Genomic DNA, 20,644 nt, shown 5'->3' with positions numbered 1-20,644 from the left:
CTTACAACAGGGGTTTATCAATATTGTTGGGTAATTATGCACAAATGTACTAAATGGAGTGAGGCGTTCCCGTGCAAACGTAACACTACAGGAACAATGGCCAGTTTGCTGTGTGAGGTGCTATGCAGTTGGGGATTACCGCTCCAGGTAGATAGCGACCGAGGGTCACATTGTACGAATTCTGTGTTCTCTGAGTTGCAAGAAATATTTGGCTTTGAGTAGAAACAACAACATCAACAAGATTACATTTGTAAAGCGCCTTTCACGTCGGGAGGACGTCCCAAGGTGCTGAAATTTCATGTTGCTCATCACGTCACCCACAATCATCAGGAGTGGTATGTCGAGGAAATCAGACACTCCAAATCAGTTAAGGGAACTTTTGTGTAGATGATCCTGAACATGGGGCGAGCTTGTTACCTAAGTGTTTAATGGTAATCAGGTAAACTCCTCACTCTACCACGGGAAGAAATGATTTTTGTTTTTGCTAGTGCTGAAGTGAATAACAGTTCACCATAACATTTTAAAGACTATGGTATTCTCAAGGATTCACTGCCCATTGGACTAGGTATACTATACCTATGTAAACCCACCAACTTTAATGGGCCTCGATGGACATTGGTATTTATCCATGAGTATCAATGACAATGATTTGTGCGATACTGACCTAAATGCAATCCGCTATATAAATGGATGGTTTAACTGACATAGATATGGATATTGAAGAGTGGGGTTTACGGAAGTGTTACCAAGGGATGTGCTAATGGATTGGTATCGATATCTACCCACGAACAGCTTGATTAGAATGTACCAGTCGATGCTGTACCGTTGTGTTTGATTTCATAAATGTAATAGCTTCCAAAGGGTTGTGTCATGGTCAATATGAAGCTTGGTTTCAAGAAATAATCAGACACCATCTGACAGTGTTCCATCAGGAAACCTGGGGTAGAAAAATGGAAGATTTGGTAGAAAATTCAGGAAAATGGGCTACAAGGAAAATGAGGAGTTTGACAGATATTGTGGCAGGAGCAGGAATAATGGGAGTTGCTTTAAATTGTGTAGACATTCAGTCAATGTAATGTGAAAAATGTTTAAACAACTTAGGGAAATACTGCAGCTAGTTGCAAGTCTTAGGAGAGATGTTATAAGTGAAGGGCAACAATCTTTAATATCAGTTGCCCAAATTGTGGGAGCGCTTAACATTACCCAGAATAAGATCAATGAAATAATACAAAATAATAGATATATGCTAACAATGCATCTAAAGGAATAACCTGCAACTTACCACTGATGTTGAATCCCGTAGATGTGGAATGGTAGTTCATCTAAATGGACAGCGACTAACAACAAGAACTTGGATTTATATAGTGCCCCTCACGCAGGGTAGCCTCCTGGGGTGCTAGCATCGGGGTTGTCATTAATGGTACATATTGTTACACCACCTCATGAAAATAAATGTGTGAATCAGGGGAAGAAAATGTGCAAGATAGTTAAAACAATGGGATGATTGACAACTAACAACAACTGGGTGAAGATAGATGGAAAAGTAATGCAACGTATAAAGCTCCAAATGGTTACCGAGATACAGGTGTATGGCAAAGTATTAGATGAAGTTGTACGAGTTGTAGTGAGATTTGGACATCCCATACAACCTTTGTCACTGAGTTTGCAGTCCAACATAGATAGAAGTAGAACATCCCAACAAATGATGGAACAAATGAAACAAGACATGGATGTCGAGAAAAAGTGTAAAATGTTAGATAATAACGAGTGATGGCAGTTTGCATACAATGCTGGAGAGTCTCCCTGGGTAAGATTAGCCTCCTAAATTTTTGTTTAATCCAGATTATTTTCTTAATTGTTTTGATATTTACTCTTATGTGTATTTGGCGTGTTTCGAAAAGTGTTTAAAAAGAAGACAGGTGGGAAATGTTGGAGCTAATGCAAGAAAGAAAGAGAATTGTTAAAAAGGAGTGAGAGATCAATAATTAGATTTCTCCCTCATGGTAGGGAGTTTGTAAATTTTGATGCTGTTCTGTTTTATATCAAATTAAATTGATAACATTAGTATTTAGAAATACCATTAGAGATTATTGTGTAGCATTAAAAGGGTGAAGCATAAGATAAGAGAAAGTAGATAAGAGGCCATATAACCTTATATGGAGTACCGAGATAGTACTAATTTAAACAACACCTAGTAAGCCAAATGCTTCAATACTGGGACTAACATTTAATAAATAAATAATAATAATGTGGTTACTCTATCCATACACATTTGTGGGACACTGCTGTGTGCAATTGGCTGCCATGTTTCGCCCACAGAAATATAACAATAATAATAATAATCCTTGCATTTGATATAGCGCTTTTCACGTCGGGAGGACGTCCCAAAGAGCTTCACAGAACACACTGTAAAGTGAATTGACTGTATTTTTTGTGGACGAACGCAGCAGCCAATTGCTCACAGCAATGTCCCACAACCAGTCGTGGATTGAAAATGACCAATTTATTATTGTTTTTGTTTTTTGGAGGGATTATTATCAGGCGTGTGGAGTAAGGAAACTTCCCCAAGGTTTCGCCCTGCCTGGAATTGAACCCAGGTGTCTCGCTTGCAAGGCGAGTGCTCTAACCACTGAGCTACAGGACTCCAATATAGTCAATTCACTTTACAGTATATTCCGTAAAAGCACTTTGAGACGTCTCGACAATGTGATAGGGCGCTATACCAAATACAATGATTGTATCCATGCACATAGTAGTTACGATACGGAAACCATGACTGGAGCAGTGATTGAGGCAAAATCTGTATTGGACTACACAACGGAGTTAGATAAATATCTTTAAAAAGTGTCAGCTACATCTGCACGGGGAAAGGTTCAGGTAAGTGCAACTGAAAGAATTGCTCTTGTGGAAGACAGGACAGACACAATGCGCCGAATGGCCTTTGTCTGTGCCGTAAATTTCTTTAGCGTTATAGACGATCAGGAGAACTGGAAAAGGGAACCAGCGAGATGAGTTGGAGAGCCTGGCTAGCAAAAAAATGGGACCCACTGGATTGACCAGGGAGCAAGGCAATGGCTGAGCGATGCTTTTTTATTTTGCTTTGTTTGTTCCTTACCTTTTAGAGGAGATGTGAGATTGACCAGGTATCTAGTGACCATGCAGTGTGGAGCTGCAGGATTTGGGATGTTTTGTATGTTATGTCCGTCATATACAGGAGGCGGATGGGTTCCTGAAACGCACACTATGGGATTTCAATAATCACCCACCAGACGGAGAGGGTTAGCGTGGAAGAGAAGTGGGTCAACGTTCACCGTGATAGGAAGAGTGGACAGAAAGTAGTGTAAGGATCCCCTAAGAAATTTGAATTGGTAAATGGGTATGCAGCATTGAATGCCCAGCGATTTGGGGGAGAGCGGCCATTAGAAAAGCCAGTACATAGTAGAGCAAGTGGTTCCAAAAGATAGGAGAGCAATGGGCAGGAATTATCTGGTAATCCGAGAATACACAGTTGGAGCAATGAACAGGCATTTCTGTGGCCGCATCCATAAGCCGAGTTATGATGATAAGTCTCCTAGGGACAAGGGAGGGGGCATAACAGAGCAGGTACTAAAGATGATATGGAGTGAAAACATGATTCATTTTGATATGATATGGTTCATTTTGGAGCTGCAGAGGAGGATGAAAGAAGGTTACAGGTTTGCAGGAGAAGTTCTGGGAGTTTGGAGGTAGATTTAAGAGCAGCACCTGAGGGTAGCAATATTCCTACATGAGAATTCCTACCTGAGCCACACTCTGGCTAATATAGCGACGGGAACATCAATGAGCTAAATATATGATTGGGAAATTGTTGCAGGAGGGAGAAACTCAGATTACTTGGGATCATTTCTTAGGAAGAAGAAACACATTTCTTAGGAAGAAATGATTGGTACAATATTTATGGGTTTCACCTAAAGAGGACTGCAATGAATATCCTAGCTGGGAGGTTAGCTATTGCTATCAGGACATGATTTCAACTGATATGGCAAGGGGAAGGGGGAAAGCAAAGCAGAGGAAGTTATATCCATTGAATAAAAAATGGGAAGCAAGAGAAATCAATTGAGAGAGCAGAAAAAATACATGGGCAGAATTGAATACGCCATTTGTAAGGTGTGTTTATACTGATGAACAGAGTAAAATGGCTGTGCTTGTGTTGGCCACTGTGAAACCACGTTTCTGTAAAGAATGAATTAGGCATGTAATTGTTGGCCGAAGGATAAAAAAAACAGGATTTTTGTTCATCTTTCTCAATTGTAACATCGTAAAAACAAAACATTTTAATCAATTAAATTGTTTTTCCTTTGCAATATGGAGCGGCAGTTTGAGTAATGCCTTGCTGAAGAATACCACAAATATATGTATTGGACATTAGTTTTGCTGAAGACATTTCCCTCCATCTCTCCGCTCTTCCATTGGTATATTGAAAGCATAGTAGTTTAGAGTCTTATTTGTTCAGCCAACTGGATGTAATACATTCATAATTAAACCCAATTGTCTTGGGGATTGGGGCTGCGATCTTTCCAATATATTTTAGCAGACTTTGAAGTCATTTATGTAGTTGCACCACAGAATTCAAGGGGAAACACAGCGTCAAACAGAAATTGGATTAATAAATGAGAGAGAAGCAATTTACCACTCAATTCTTGCAGGGATCGGAGTTCCTGGTATGCTATCATTACTATATTGACTGTAGCTGTCATTTCCATCACAGTGGTGCGTCTCGTTTTTCAGTCACTTTTTTGTTTACTTGTTTACTTTTTATTTAATAGCTTTATTCAAATGTGAAAGTGAGATGTTGAACAGAGGTCCGATCTCTCTATTCGGGTGATAATTAAAACGATACATTTTGCATTTTTACAGCGCTTTTCCCATCGTAAAAGATCTAAATCACACAGACTGCTAGATTGCCACTCGAGTTGAGGGTTGGGGTCGAGGGGTTGGAGGGAAATGCACTGTAAAAGTGGAAGGTTTTGAGACTAACCCTCAAGGAGGAGAGGGAGGGAGCGAGTCAAATGATCTCCAGAGAACCCAGGAGAATGGCTGAAAGCTCGCCTGCCTGTGGGTTGGATGGATAGGTCGGGGTGGGGGACATGAAGCTGGTTGGTTTCAGCTGAGAAGAGGGAGCGAGGTAGAGGGGTAGGGATAAAGGAGCTCACAGAAGTCGGGGAGAGCGAAAGCATGGAAGAATCTGAAGGCGAGAAGGAGGATGTTAAAAGTTAATCTGCAGGGTGATGGGAGGAGGCAAGTGGAGCTCAGCGAGGATGGGGGTGATATCCCGAAGGAGCCTCGAGTGCGAAAGGGACGTGGGCTGCAGAGCTGTGGGTTGTGAGAGCTTGTGCACCGAGAATCGGGGTAAAGCAGAGCGTTGGCGTGGTGAAGCCCGATGAAAGAAGTGGAGGATGATTCCAGGGGAAAAGGTTGTGAAGGAGGTGCGGGCAACGTTACTGAGCTCCCCATTGGCACTTAAGTGGACAGAGAGAACAAAATAAGGATTGACAAATCGAAATCGTTTGCGTTTGACCCGCGCAAAAAGCATTGCAAACCATTCCAAAAGTGCAGTCAATTGGACAGAATAAAAGTCCTCGCAATCAGAGGGCGAAGGCAAGTGAGTCGATAAATATCTGCATGTGCCGTTGATGTTGTGGTATCGCAGTTAATTTTGTGGCGATCGTGATCCTATCCCGAGGCAAGTGCGGACTGGCTAAACGTGTCCCTCGTTGCCTGGTGGTCATGGTGGCACCGATGTGATGCCTGAATCGGATTAATAACCGCTGTTACCTGTTCAGCTTCCTGTGCTACACTCCCGGCTGAAGCCTCAGGGTGAAATTGCTCACTGCAGCCACCGAGAGCTCTGTCTAATTAACAGTTACTTCACTTTTGATGGTCGCGTCGCCATCTGCTCCCAGAAGCTGTCGCCCTTCGTGGGTTATTCTCACGGGTGACTGTGTTGGGCAGTTTGCAAGGCATTCCCTGGTACTTTATTTATGATCCTTACATTGTAGATGACAATATAACATTCCTTGCGTTTTGATATATGTCTTCACGTCTTCTGGACGTCTCAAAGCGCTTCACAGAATAGACTGTAAAGTGAATTGACCGTATATTTGTGGGCGAAACGCAGCAGCCAATTGCTCACAGCAGCGTCCCACAAACAGTCGTGGATTGAAGTGACCATTTTATTATGGTTTTGTTTTCTTTGAGGGATTATCATCAGGCGTGTGGAGTAAGGAAACTTGCCCGAGGTTTCACCCTGCCGGGCATCGAACCCAGGTCTCTCACTTGAGAGGCGAGTGCTCTAACCACTGAGCTACAGGTCGCCACACATTATACCATGTACTGCGTTGAGAAACATACCTATTACACTTCACCTTTTTGGAGAAGGTTGGGAATGGTTTGTCCACATCTTATCTCCTTTACCGATCACAATCTGCCTCTCCTTGTTCAACGTGCTGACTGTCAGGCATATATTACTAATCAGCAGAATGCGCAATGTACTCAGCGGTCATAACAGTGTCAATAGTCCCAGCGACCCAGAGATGGAAAAGCTCAAAAAATCCATCAGCTTGCTCTTTACTCTGTAGCACGTCCATGCTGTTATGGCTATCCAGTGTGATTTATTGCCTAAACTGGCCCATTACACAATATCATGAAAGAAACAGGAGCGAGACTGACACTTTATATGTGGTCCAACAAATCGCTTTTATACTTCAGGTGCTGAGTTTGTGTATAGACACGTGTTCTCAATTTGGTTACTCAATCCACTCTTTGTGGGACACCCCTGTGTGTAATTTGCTTCCACGTTTCACCCACAAAATATATAGTTGTAAGGTTCGCCAGAAAGATCCTTTATCCAACACAGGTTGTGTGAATTACAAATCTTTTAATATCATACACAATTCAAAGGTTAATGCTTTAACACACACAATTATTATTATCGTTAAGTTATATTAAAGCAGTAAGACCGAGCAGTGGGGATAAAGCCACAGCGCGGAGAGCAGGCAGTGTCAGAGGATAATAAACCAGCGAGAAAATTAAAAAGTGACATCAGAGCGACGTCAGTATCAACACCAACTACAGACTAACAGTGAACTAACAACTATCACTATCAACACATCACACACCACGGACTTAACTTGATCAACTTACCTTGATTGGTTTAACTTATCTTGATCAACTTAATTGGATCAACTTGATTAAATTAAAACTTAATTAACCTAACTAACTAACTTACTCAAGTTGGAAGCGGGACAACGGCCTGGCAGGTGTTATGTGAGGAGTGTGACATGTGGGAGCTGATGAAGGGCAGTCTGACCCCGGGTGACCACATCTGCAGAAGATGTCTGCAACTGAGGCAGCTCCAGCTCAGAGTGGCGGAGCTGAAATCCGAGCTACAGACATTACAGAGTATCAGAAACAGTGAGTGCTTCCTGGATAGCTACATCCTGGAGCCAGTCATTCCCCTGAGGGAATATATGGTCAACATTGGTTATGGTCAGGATAGGTCAATGGACAGTCAGAAGGTCAGGGGGACAATGGAAAGAGTGGTTGTAAATCTGGCATTAACCTTGAACAACAGATATGAGATCCTTGGAACTTGTATGGACAAGGAAGCCGGGGAGGTGGAAGGAAAAACTACCTCTAACACTGGGGCAAACGAGAGGATGGTTGTTGTCATTGCGGATGAGACTATTAGACAGACACAATCATTTGCAACCCCAACCAGAAGACCCGAAGGTTTTGTTGCCTCCTTGGGGCCGGGGTGAAGGATGTCTCAGCAAGGCTAGAAAATAATTTAAAATATGAGGGTAAGGATCCGTTGATGGTACTTCACATAGGTACCAATGACATTGGTAGAGTTGGCCAAGATGACTTGAGAAGGGAATTCAAAGAGCTGGGGTCCAAATTGAAGTCAACATCATCAAAGGTGATAATATTGGGACTACTGCCTGTACCATACGACAATTGGTACAGGAACAAACAAATTAAGGACTTGAACGCACGGCTAAAAGAGTGGTGCGGAACTCGGGTTTCTTGAGTAAAGATGACAGTGCAGAATAGCATGCCTAATAATAGGAATATGTTAACTAGGGGTAAGAAGCTTCGCAAAGCAGATAAGAAATCGGAGAGTAGAGGAAATGGTAGGAAATTAAAAATGTTATATCTGAATGGGCGAAGCATGCGGAATAAAACTGATCAATTAAAAGCACAGATAGACACATATGGGTACAATCTAGTAGCCATCACTGAAACATGGTTACAAAGAGATCTAGGGTGGGAGTTAAATATTCCAGGGTTCTCAGTTTACAGGAAAGATGGGCACTGTGGGAAAAGAGGTGGGGAGAGCCCTGTTAATTAGGGATGAAATAAAAGCAGTGGAGAGGAAGGATCTGAAATCCGATGACCAGGAGGTAGAAACAATATGAGTGGAAATAAAAAATAATAAGAGGCAGAAAATATTAATGGGAGCGGTTTACAGACCCCCAAACAGTGATCACAATATAGCACAAGGTATTAATCAGGAAATCAGTGGAGCATGTAGGAAAGGTAAAGCGATAATAGTGGGTGGTTTCAATCCCCACATAGATTGGAAAAATCAAATTGGCAAAAGTAGGTTATAGAAGAAGAGTTCATTGAGTGTATGAGAGATAACTTTCTAGAGCAGCGCGCCGAGGAACCAACTAGGGGACAGGCCATCCTAGACCTTGTTTTGTGTAACGGAACAGGGCTAGTCGGCAGTGCAGGTATTAAGACTCCTTCAGGGCAGAGTGATCACAATATTAAGTTAGAGAGGGATATAGTTAAATCCGAGGCAAGTATGATGAATTTAAACAAGGCTAATTTTGTAGGTATGAGGAAAGATTCAGGTAAAATAGACTGGAGAATAAGATTAAGAGGTAAAAATGTAGACCAACAGTGGCAAATATTTAAGGATGTAGTGCATAATTCTCAGCGGTCGCATATTCCCTTGCGGAATAAGAGTACCACAGGGAAAGCAATTCATCCGTGGCTAACTAGAGCAGTTAGGGAAAGGGATGAGAAAGAAAAAGCATAAAAGAAAAAGCTTATAAAACTGCCAAGAAAAGCAGCAAATCTGAAGATTGGGAGAGTTTTAGAAACCAGCAAAAAAAACTAAAAAACTCATTAAGAGCGAGAAAAAGGAGTATGAGGGTAAGCTAGCTAGGAACATTAAGTCTGATTGTAAAAGTTTTTACAAATACATTAAGAGGAATAGGCTAGTGAGGGTAAATGTAGGTCCACTTCAGTCAGAGAGGGAGAAGTTGTAATGGGGGATAAGGACGTGGCAGAGACCCTAAATGGGTACTTTGCATCTGTCTTCACCCTAGAAGACACAACAAGTCTGCCAACAATAGAGATGCACCAAGGGATAAGGACAGGGAGCAACTTAGGGAAATTTTCATTAGTAGAGAATTGGTGCTAGGGAAACTGTTAGCACTAAAAAGTGACAAATCCCCTGGTCCGGATGGCTTGCATCCCAGGGTTTTAAAAGAGGTAGCTTATGAGATAGTGGAGGCCTTGTGTCTGATCTTCCAAAATTCCTTGGATTCTGGAACAGTCCCCATGGATTGGAAGATCGCAAATGTCACACCACTATTTAAAAAAGGTGGAAAGGAAAAGATGGGGAACTATAGGCCAGTTAGTCTCACATCAGTGATAGGAAAATTTTTAGAATCATTGATTAAGGATGTGGTAGTGTGGTATTTAGAGGAGCACAATATAATTAGGCCAAGTCAACATGGCTTTACAAAAGGGAAGTCATGTTTGACAAATCTCATAGAGAATATTTAGATAAGGGTGAATCAGTGGATGTGGTCTATTTGGACTTCCAGAAGGCATTCGATAAGGTGCCGCATAAAAGGTTAGTCCAAAAGATAGGGACCCATGGAACTGGGGGGAGCATATTAACGTGGATTGGGGAATGGTTAACGGGTAGGAAACAAAGAGTAGGGATAAACGGGTCCTTTTCAGATTGGCGGGATGTGACTAGTGGAGTGCCACAAGGATCAGTCCTTGGGCCTCAGCTATTTACCATCTACATCAACGATCTAGATGAGGACATCGAAGTTAATATATCTAAATTGCGGATGACACAAAACTAGGAGGAAGTGTCAACACAGAGGATGACATTAAAAAAATGCAGCGCGACATAGATAGGTTAGGTGATTGGGCAGGTAGGTGGCAGATGAAGTATAATGTAGGGAAGTGCAAAGTCATCCACCTAGGTAGCAAAAACAGTAGAGCGGGTTATTTTTTAGAAGGGGAGAGATTGGAATGTGTTAGTGTCCAGAGGGACTTGGGTGTCCTTGTACACCAATCACAGAAAGTTAGTCTGCAGGTGCAGCAGCAATTAGGAAGGCGAACGGTATGTTAGCATTCATTATGAAAGGATTAGAGTATAAGAGTAGGGAAGTCTTGCTGCAACTGTATAGGGCCCTGGTGAGACCACACCTGGAATACTGTGTGCAGTTTTGGTCTCCTTATTTAAGGAAGGATGTACTTGCCTTGGAGGGGGTGCAGCGTAGATTTACTAGGTTAGTACCAGGGATGAAGGGGATGAGTACGAGGATAGGCTGACCAATTTGGGCCTATATTCTCTAGAATATAGAAGAATTAGAGGGAATCTTATAGAAACCTATAAGATCATTAAAGGGCATGATAGAGTAGATAGTGGGAGATTGTTTCCCCTGGTTGGAGAAACTGAAACCAGGGGTCACAACCTTAAAATCAGAGGCCAACCCTTTTGCACTGAGTTGAGGAAGAACTTCTTCAATCAAAGGGTGGTGAATGTATGGAACTCGCTACCCCAAAGGGCTGTTAACGCTCAGTCCTTGAACATATTCAAGACTGAGATAGATATATTTCTTATCGCAAAAGGGATTAAGGGATATGGGCATAACAACAACAACAACAAGATTCCATTTATAGAGCGCCTTTCACGTCAGGAGGACGTCCCAAGGCGCTGCACAGTTGGGTCATGAGGCATAAGGCATAAGGCATAAGGTCATAAGGCAGGGTTATGGTATTAGCTGGAGTTAGATTAGAAGATTAGATTAGAAGATCAGCCATGATTGAATGGCCTACTCCTGCTCCTATGTTATGTTTATGATAAGATTCAACAAAACCGATATTACCCGATTCCATTGGGGAAGTTGCTGACCACCAGCTGCCTCACAACTGTTCCTCCTATGATGATTCCAACGATTCCAAAGTTTCATCTTTTATGTGTTTCTAACTCCATCTCCCCTGGTCACAGAGATAGACCACATCCTTCGCAGGCTCTTTTTGCCTGGGAAAATAACTGATAAGGAGAGATATGGACAGCTAATTGGGAGGATTCCTGTTTCTTCGTCTTGAGCTAATCAGATTTCCAGGAGTGCGCTTTTCTCTCCGAGTTTCCTTGTTTTCACATCTTAACAATTATATGCTCAAGGACATAATTTCTCAATTCCTATACAGGAGGATGACGTCGACCCAAACACCGAGCGAAGGAAACTTATCAGAGCCTGATCTCAGCCAGGGTCAAGCCAATATATTTTTAACTTTGCTAATGCTAATTACCCTTTCAGGGACCCTAAGTTAGTCATTAAAAACTCACATTAGGTCCATGCCCTAACAACTAAGGAATGCTATACTAAACAGATTATAGGTGTTTGTTTATATTTTAAAAGCATACTAATTAAAAATCTTAAAAACAGTAATCATCACCAATATAATCTAGAGTAAATTTAATTTACAGTATATTCTGTGAAGCGCTTTGACCAGTCTCAAAGATGTGATAAGGCGCTCTATCAAATGCAAGGATTATTATTATTATTTATGCTGTGACACTTTCGAGAGGAACTGAAGGTGGCGGTGAAATATCAATCTGTTCTTGTTAAATTATTTGGATTATTTAAATAATATCTGTAACAATGCCACTGCCCCAAAAATCGGAGCTGCTGTCATCTTTTATACAGACACCTGAATTAGCAAACACAGCCCAGGGGATTATTTGAATTATAGCTCTCCCAGGTGCTACCGTGAAGGGCGCTAAATAAGTTCTTCTCAATAATAATAATCCTTGCCTTTGATACAGCGCTTATCACATCATTGAAACATCTCAAAGCCCATCACGTTATATTCTGTGAAGTGGACTGACTGTGTATTTTGTGGGCAAAATGTGGGAAAAGAGGACCTTTCTCAAATAGGGAAACCACCCCACGGCAGCCAAAAAGGTTGGCGCAGCCTGAGCTAGAGGAATCAAGTATAGAATCTATTTGGTTAGAGTTCAGGGGCAGAAAATGAGCAGTTATGCTGCTGGGCGTATACTGTAGACCACCAAATAGTGGGAAGGAGATGGAAGAGGAAATCTGCAAGCGAATTTCAGTAAGATGTAAAAACAATAGAGTATTGTGGGGGACTTCAATTATCCTAACATAGACTCGGAAAAAAAACATTTAAAGGACAAGAAGGGGGAGGAATTCCTGAAATGTGTACAGGAGAACTTTCTTGATCAGTATGTTTCCAGCCCAACGAGGAAGGAAGCAATGCTGGATCTAGTTCTCGGGAACGAAGTGGGGCAAGTGGAGAGTGTGTCAGTGAGAGAGCATCAGGATGACAGTGATCGCAATATCAGGTTTAGAGTAGTTATGGAAGGGATAAGGAATCCAAGGTGAAGATACGCTGCTGGAAGAGGGCTATTTTCAGAGAGTTAAAAAGGGATCTGGCCCATGTGCATCGGAAACAAAGATTGGCAGGTAAAACAATAAACAAGCAATGAGAGGCCTTCAAAGAGGAGATAGTTCTGGTACAGACTCATCACATTCCCACGATACAATATAAGATAAATGGTACAATTTTGAAGGAGGTGCAGAAACAGAGAGACCTGGAGGTTCCCATGCACAATTATTTGAAGGTGGCAGGTCAAGTTAACAAAGCTGTTAAAGCATATGGGATCCTCGGCTTTATAAGTAGAGACATAAGAGTATGAGAGCAAGGAAGTTATGTTGAACCTTAATAAATCGCTGATTAGACCTCAGCTGGAGTGTAGTGTTCCATTCTGGGCAGCACACTTTAGGAAGGATGTCAGGGCCTTGAAGAGGGTGCAAAGGAGCTTTACAAGGATAATACCAGAGAAGGGATTGCAATTATGTGGAGAAGCTGGAGGCTGGGATTATTCTCCTGAGGAGAGAAGGCTGAGGGGAGATTTAATAGACATGTTCAAATTTATGAGGGGTTTTGGTTAGGGAGAAACTGTTTCCTCTGGCAGGGTCAGTAATCAGAGGACACAGATTTAAAATAATTGACAAAAGAACTAGAGGGGAGACGAGGAGACATTTTTTTACCCAGTTATTACGGTATGGAATGCACTGTCTGTCTGAAAAGGTGGTGGAAGCAGATTCGATAATAGATTTCAAAAGGGAATTGGATAAGTATTTGAAAATGAAACATTTACAGGGCTATAGAATAAGAGCGTGGGAATGGGACTAGATGGAAGCTTTCAAAGAACTAGCACAGACACGATGGGTCAAATGGCCTCCTTTTGTGCTGTAAGATTTCTGTGTTTCTCTCTTCATCTCAGTCACTCTCTCTATCCATCATTGAATCTCTCAAAAAATTTGCTTTCTGTCAGTCTCTCTCCCTCAGTCTCCCTCTGTTTCTTTAATCTTTCTCTCGGTTTCNTTTTTCTCTCTGTCGATCCTGACGATGGGAGCGATGTAAGGGGAGATGTACGTGTGATAGAGAGTGCGTGTGAGAGAACGAGCCAAATAAATGGAACCAGCTATAATTCAGTCACATATAAACACTCGAGTTTATTAAGAGGTTAGACACTCTCTCTGTCTCTCGTCAGAAAGCATGAGACAGAGAGTGGAGAGAACATAGGTGATGATTTCATAAAGCTACCAGTTTCTCATTCAAAGTTATCTGAGCTTGTGTCAAGTTTGACAGATACGTCACCATCAATAAATCCTGTCAAAAGAGATTTCATTCAATTTAAAATTTACATAGCCCCTTTCACCCCCCAGAAACTGACAGATAAAAAGAGAAAAGGAGACAGACAAGAGAGAGGCAGAGAGACAGACGTAGCCAGAGACGGAGAGCGTGAGACGGAGAGAGGGACGGAGAGAGAGGAAAGTTACTCACGTTGACGTTGGTGTTCAGCATTGCCTCAAAATCCTCGGCTGAAATTCGGGGAACTTTATTCACCAAATCCATCAAAAAGCGTCCAACATTGTTATCAGCTGTCACCTTCCCTGACTGTGAGAGAGTGTGAGAAAGAGACTGAGTCAGAGAGAGTGTGAGATACTGAGAGAGGGGAGAGAGAATGAGGGAAGAGTGAGAGAGAGCGTGCGAGGGGAGAGAGCGCGAGGGAAGTGAGAGACTGACCAGAACGTGCTCCGAGTACTGGAGAATGGTGACTAACATTTCCAGAATTCGAGAAGCGGCCACGCCTACTTGCTGGAGGTCGGAGGTCAAACCCATGGTGCGAGTGAGAGAGGAGCGTGTTCTCTGTATTACGTCAACTGTGAGAGAGAAAGTGTGTGTTAGAGAGTGTGAGAGTGTGTTCCCAGTATCAAGTCAATTGTGAGAGAAGTGTGTGAGAGAGTGGGTTCTCCGTATCACGTCAACTGTGGGAGAGAGTGTGAGGGAGAGTTTGAGAGACTAAGTGAAAGACAGAATGTGAGAGTGAGACAGATAGTGTGTGAGAGACATACACTATCTTTCTCTCTAATAATAATCCTTGTATCACGTCAACTGTGAGAGAATAGTGTGTGATTGAGAGTGTGAGGGTTCTCTGTGTCACGTCAACTGAGTGAGTGTGAGTGAGTGTGAGAGAAAAAGTTAAAGAGACACTTACCTCCAATTCGCTCTGTATCGTAGTAAACGTATGTCACATTCAGAGGAGTGAACATGAGACCCATAGTTTTACCTGGAACACCCATCGGAGTGCTAGAGAGAGAGAGAGAGAGTGAGAACAGAGAGCGAGAGAGAGAGAGACTGACAGAGAGATAGACTAACAGAGAGAGAATGAGAGACTGACTGACAGAGAGGGAGAGAGACATACTTAGGAAGTCAGGGGATGGATTGAGGTGTGAGTGGGAGACGGATAGAGACTTGGGGGAGTCAACAGACGGATTGATGTGCAAAAGGGAAATGGATAGAAACTTGGGGTGTCAGGGAATGGATTGCGGTGCAAGAAGGGAGATGGATAGCAAACAAGAGCACCTGAGTGTTAACGATCAGTTTCCTGTCCCTGGGAGAGCAACAGGGAGTCAGTGATGAACGAACCTGATATATGCTTTGATATCCATCCGTCCTGACTGCAGAGCTGTGTCTACTGTTAGATGTACCGGGTTTTGAGCCTCTCGGCTGTAATATTCGTGGATCAACACAGAGTGTTCAGTGATGTCATGGCCTGTGGCATACCTAAAGCAGAGAGAAACAGTCACTGCACCTCGCTTGGGGCTCCGCATCTCTCCCCTTCTTCCTCCCTTTCTCTCTCTCTCTCTCACACACACACACACACACACACACACACACACTCTCACTCACTCACTCACTCACTCACTCACTCACTCACTCACTCACTCACTCACTCACTCACTCACTCACTCACTCACTCACTCACTCACTCACTCACTCACTCACTCACTCACTCACTCACTCACTCACTCACTCACTCACTCACTCTCTCTGTCTCTCTGTCTGTCTGTCTGTCTGTCTGTCTGTCTGTCTGTCTGTCTGTCTGTCTGTCTGTCTGTCTGTCTGTCTGTCTGTCTGTCTGTCTGTCTGTCTGTCTGTCTGTCTGTCTGTCTGTCTGTCTGTCTGTCTGTCTGTCTGTCTGTCTGTCTGTCTGTCTGTCTGTCTGTCTGTCTGTCTGTCTGTCTGTGTCTGTCTGTCTGTCTGTCTGTCTGTCTGTCTGTCTGTCTGTCTGTCTGTCTGTCTGTCTGTCTGTCTGTCTGTCTGTCTGTCTGTCTGTCTGTCTGTCTGTCTGTCTGTCTGTCTGTCTGTCTGTCTGTCTGTCTGTCTGTCTGTCTGTCTGTCTGTCTGTCTGTCTGTCTGTCTGTCTGTCTGTCTGTCTGTCTGTCTGTCTGTCTGTCTGTCTGTCTGTCTGTCTGTCTGTCTGTCTGTCTGTCTGTCTGTCTGTCTGTCTGTCTGTCTGTCTGTCCTGTCTGTCTGTCTGTCTGTCTGTCTGTCTGTCTGTCTGTCTGTCTGTCTGTCTGTCTGTCCTGTCCTGTCCTGTCCTGTCTGTCTGTCTGTCTGTCTGTCTGTCTGTCTGTCTGTCTGTCTGTCTGTCTGTCTGTCTGTCTGTCTGTCTCTGTGTGTGTGTGTGTGTTATCTCTATGTGTGTACATTTGGGTATGGGTCTGTCTCATTCTGTTTGTGTCTCTCTCACACTCTTGCTCCCTCACTCTCTCTGGCTGTTCCTTAGTCTCTCTCCATTACTCACCAGCCAACAATAACCTCATTTGGAGCCACCTTCTTGTGTAATTCGTACATGTTCTTAGCAAATTCCATGTCAACGGCGACCTGAGAGACAGAGAGAGTGTGTGAGACACAGAAAGAGTGTGAGAGATAGAGACTGAGAGAGAGTGTGTGTGAGAGAGACTGGGGAGGATACAAAGATCGACAGTGCAGCAGAGAGGTCAAGGAGAATGAGGAGACAAGAGGTAGCCTGGTTGCAAATGGACAAATTGTCATTTGTCACTGACCGAGGCTGTTTCTGTGAGAGACGTAGAGAGAAAGACTGAGAGTGAGTAAGTGTGAGAGAGAGCAGTGTGGTTGCTGTTCTAACCTCATCTTCCGACTCATTGTGAGGAACCGAGAAGCAGTTTGTGATTTCAACTGTGTGTTTATCCACCGTTCCTGAGACACACAGACAGGTGTTAATTACATAATTATTAATAAATCATAATCAATCATCATTAACTTAATGATCATTATAAATCATCAACCAACCCATAATCATTAATAATCATCGATAAATCATAAATAACAATAAACACAAACACCAAAACATCAGTAATCCTCAACAAATTATAAACATTGATAATCACTATTAGTCATCAATAAATCACAAATAATAATCAGCAAAATGTTAATGATCATTATTGATGGTTAATAAATCATCAATCATGTCATTAAATGATAACAACAACAACAAAATTGCATTTATAGAGCGCCTTTCACATCGGAAGGAGGTCCCAAGGCGCTGGACAGTTGGGTCGGGACCCGAGCAGTGGGGAAATGGTCAGGGTGAGGGGAGGGAAGGGAGGGAGCGAGGAGGGGGTAGAGAGTCGAGAGGGGAGGTGAAGGCACGGTTGAAGAGAAAAACAAACATCAATAAACTTAAATATTGGTCAATAATCTCAACAATTCATGTATAACAATAAACATTAATAATCATTATTAATCCTCAATAAATCATAAACATTAAGTGACACTAACTGTTAGTACATTATCAAGAATCCTCAATAAATCATAGATACTTATCAATAATCATTATTAACCGTTAATAATAGCCAATAAATGATAAATACTAATATCACCATTAATCATCAGTAATCACAGTGACATCCTCACGTAGTAACATCATTGCAGGGATATCATCATTAAGTGCTATCATCACACAGTTAGTTGAGGCCCAGTTTGCATTGTGAAGCCTGACATGTTTGCCAATGGAATGTCGGACTCGAGCTGCGACGGACGGCCTCTGGTCCGGTTCCTGAGCCGGGCGGGTTCCGCGATATTCCTGGGACCTGCAGGTGACTGCACAACTCAGCCCGGCTCATCGGCAAGACTTGAAAGGCAGACCAGTCACCGGGTGCGGGGGCAGAGTCCTCCCCCTCTCAGCTCCCGTTAACCCTGCAGCCGAAGCTCTAACGGTTAGCTGGTGGGTCCGAGCTGGACAAGCGGCGGGAAAGCGAGACAGATGGCAATGGCAGTGGTAAATCACGCGGCTTTAGCTGGTTAGACTCCAGCAATTACCACCCCACCACCCCCCAGGCACACTCTGGGCTCTGCACTCCCAAGCCTTGGCTGTGGCCAACCCACTGCCTAATACTCTCCAGAATCAGGTCAGCAGGAGGCGTCCCTCCAGGGAGAGAGAGAGTGAGCGCACATGGCATCCTAACACCCTGTCTGTGTGACTGCCGTGTGGGTGGGGGGGTGTGCGTGTGGGGTGTGTGATGTTTGTGTGTGTGTGGAGGGCCAGTGTGTGTGGTGGAGGGGTTGTGTGGGTGGGGGGGCTGTGTGTGTGGGGGGGTGTTGTGGGGAGTTGTGTGTGTGGGTGGGGGGGTGGTGAGTTCATAGAATCATAGAATGTTACGGCACAGAAGGAGGCCATTCGGCCCATCGAGTCTGTGCGGCTCTTTGACAGAGTAAGTCACTTTCACTAACCCCACTCACCAGCTTTCTCCCCATAACCCTGCAAACCCGTCTTCCCCAGATACCTATCCACTTCTCTCTTAAAAGCTGTTACCGAATCGGACTTCGCTGCCCTTTCGGGCAGATCATTCCAAATTCAAACAACTCGCTGAGTGAAAACATTTCTTCTAACCTCTCCTCTGCTTCTTTTGGTAGATATCTTAAGACTGTGACCACAGGTCACAGACACACCAACCAGCGGAAACAGCTTTTCCCTATCTCGCCTGTCGAAACCTTTCATGATCTTGAAGACCTCTATCAGGTCCCCGTGTAACCTTCTCTGCTCTAATGGGAAAAGTCCTAACTTTTCCAGCCTGTCCTCAGAGCTAAGGTTCCCCATTCCTGGTATCATTCTCGTGAATCTCCTCTGCGCCCTTTCCAGTGCCTTAATGTCCTTCCTGAGGTAAGGTGCCCAGAACTGGACGCAGTACTCCAGCTGAGCCCTAACCAGTGTTTTGTACAGATTAACCATAACCCCTACTCTTATACTCTATGCCCTACTAATGAAGCTCAGTACACCAAATGCCCTTTTTACTGCCCTATCTACCTGCTCTGCCACCTTCAATGAATCGCTTACTTGAACGTCCAGGTCTCTCTGTATGTTCACCCCCCTTAAGATTGAGCTCCTGAGCCTATATTGCCTCCAATCATTTTTCCTACCTAAGTGTATCACCTCGCACTTATCTACATTGAAATCCATCCGCCACATGTCAGCCCATTCCACCATTCTGTGTATGTCTGCCTGCAGTCCGTCACAATCTTCTTCACTGTTTCCTACCCTAGTTGTGTGAGGGTGTGTGTGGGGGGGGTGTGGTGTGGGGGGATATTTGTGTAGGGGGAGGTGTGTGTGTGGGGGGTGTGGGTGTGTGGTGGGAGGGTACTTGTGTGGGGGGAGGCGTGTGTGTGGGGTGTGTGTGTGGGTGTGTGTGTGTGTATGGGTGTGTGTGTGTGGGGGAAGTGTGTGTGGGGGGTGTGGGTGTGTGTGTGTGTGTGGGGGGTGTGGGTGTGTGTGTGTGTGTGGGGTGTAGAGGTGTGTGTGTGGGGTGTGGGGGTGTGTGTGTGGGGGGGTGTAGGGGGGAGGTGTGTGTGTGGGGGGGGTGTGGGGGGGTGTAGAGGGGTGTGTGTGTGGGTGTGTGTGTGTGGGGGGGGTGGGGGGAGGTGGGTGGGGGAGGTGTATGTGTGGGTGTGTGTGGGGGGGGGGGGGGTGCGGGGGGGGAGGTGGGCGACATGTTCGTTTGGAGACAAGTGAACATGATGATGGGTGTCCATGTGTCGGGATGACTGACCAGATGGTGATGATGATGGTGGTGGTGGTGACCCGGGGCGGGGGTCGGGACGGACACTGACCTAGTAACGTGCCGATGACGCGCCGCGAGTCCTCGTTGCGCCTCTCGCAGCTGTCGGCGGCGGCGCAGAGGACCACGGGGTGAAGACGGAGCAGCGGCGTCTGAGGATGAAACTGAGACGCCATTTTACACTCTGTGCGAGAGAGAAAGAGGGCGGGCGGGAGGGAGGGGGAGACTGCGTCATCGCGTCAGCAACGTCATCACGCTACCCACCGCGCCGTCGAGTAAGCGAAGGGGTGACCACGTCAGTAACGACGGCAACGTCAGCGCGTCACCCGCCCGCCGCGCTGTCCTGAGCAGGAGTGGGGGCGGGACCAGGTCATCACGTCATGTAACGACGTCAACGTCATCACGTTGCCGACCACGCTGCCTTCCTGAGCAAGAGAGACAGGGAACGACTGCGTCATGACGTCGCTCAGATTGCGAGCGTCATGACGTCGCTCAGATTGCGAGCGTCATGACGTCACTCGGAGGGAGCCCAAGTGTCACATTACAATGAATGAAGCACAACAATCAATAATTAATCAATAATCACACGAAACAATAACGTGTAATCATATCCTTTGTAACAAAAGTAGTCGTTTTGATAATTTTGATGAAAGTGATTTATTTTGATAGTTTTGATCATTTAAAATAATTTAATACAATTAAATACAATAATTTCAATTAATATAATATAATCAATTAATATAACAAGTAAAAAATCACAGTCATTCAGTTAAAGTTTATCATTTTAAATAATTACATTTAATTGAACAATGTATCATTTATTGCAATGAAATGTGCCGTTCAATACAATTACATTTCATTTTATATTTTTTATTTTGTCATAATAA

At 44.0% G+C, this 20,644-nt stretch overlaps 1 protein-coding gene across 1 annotated transcript; it reads right to left on the bottom strand.

Annotated features, from left to right (window-relative positions):
* Positions 1 to 13,827: 13,827 nt before the first annotated feature.
* eif3f (eukaryotic translation initiation factor 3, subunit F) lies at positions 13,828 to 19,974 on the bottom strand. Its single transcript, XM_007903635.2, has 8 exons — positions 19,810 to 19,974; positions 16,832 to 16,902; positions 16,487 to 16,566; positions 15,325 to 15,462; positions 14,894 to 14,985; positions 14,422 to 14,558; positions 14,179 to 14,292; positions 13,828 to 14,004 (listed from the first exon to the last, which is right to left on the bottom strand). Exons 1-8 carry the CDS (start codon positions 19,931 to 19,933, stop codon positions 13,927 to 13,929), a joined length of 834 nt encoding a protein of 277 aa, XP_007901826.1. The 5' UTR covers positions 19,934 to 19,974; the 3' UTR covers positions 13,828 to 13,926.
* Between the last annotated feature and the right edge of the window lie 670 nt (positions 19,975 to 20,644).

Source organism: Callorhinchus milii, unplaced genomic scaffold (assembly GCF_018977255.1).
Source record: "Callorhinchus milii isolate IMCB2004 unplaced genomic scaffold, IMCB_Cmil_1.0 Scaffold7, whole genome shotgun sequence".
NCBI lineage: Eukaryota > Metazoa > Chordata > Chondrichthyes > Chimaeriformes > Callorhinchidae > Callorhinchus > Callorhinchus milii.
Note: the sequence above shows the minus strand (reverse complement) of the source record. Positions and strands in the feature narration are given on the sequence as shown.

Excerpts from the sequence above, each read along its gene's own strand:
- eif3f (XM_007903635.2), bottom strand. The coding sequence starts at position 19,933 with ATGGCGTCTCAGTTTCATCCTCAGACGCCGCTGCTCCGTCTTCACCCC. Across the intron at positions 16,903-19,809 it reads CGTCATCGGCACGTTACTAG|GAACGGTGGATAAACACACA; the intron begins GTCAGTGTCCGT and ends TGTGTGTCTCAG. Across the intron at positions 14,986-15,324 it reads GATATCAAAGCATATATCAG|CACTCCGATGGGTGTTCCAG; the intron begins GTTCGTTCATCA and ends CTCTCTCTCTAG.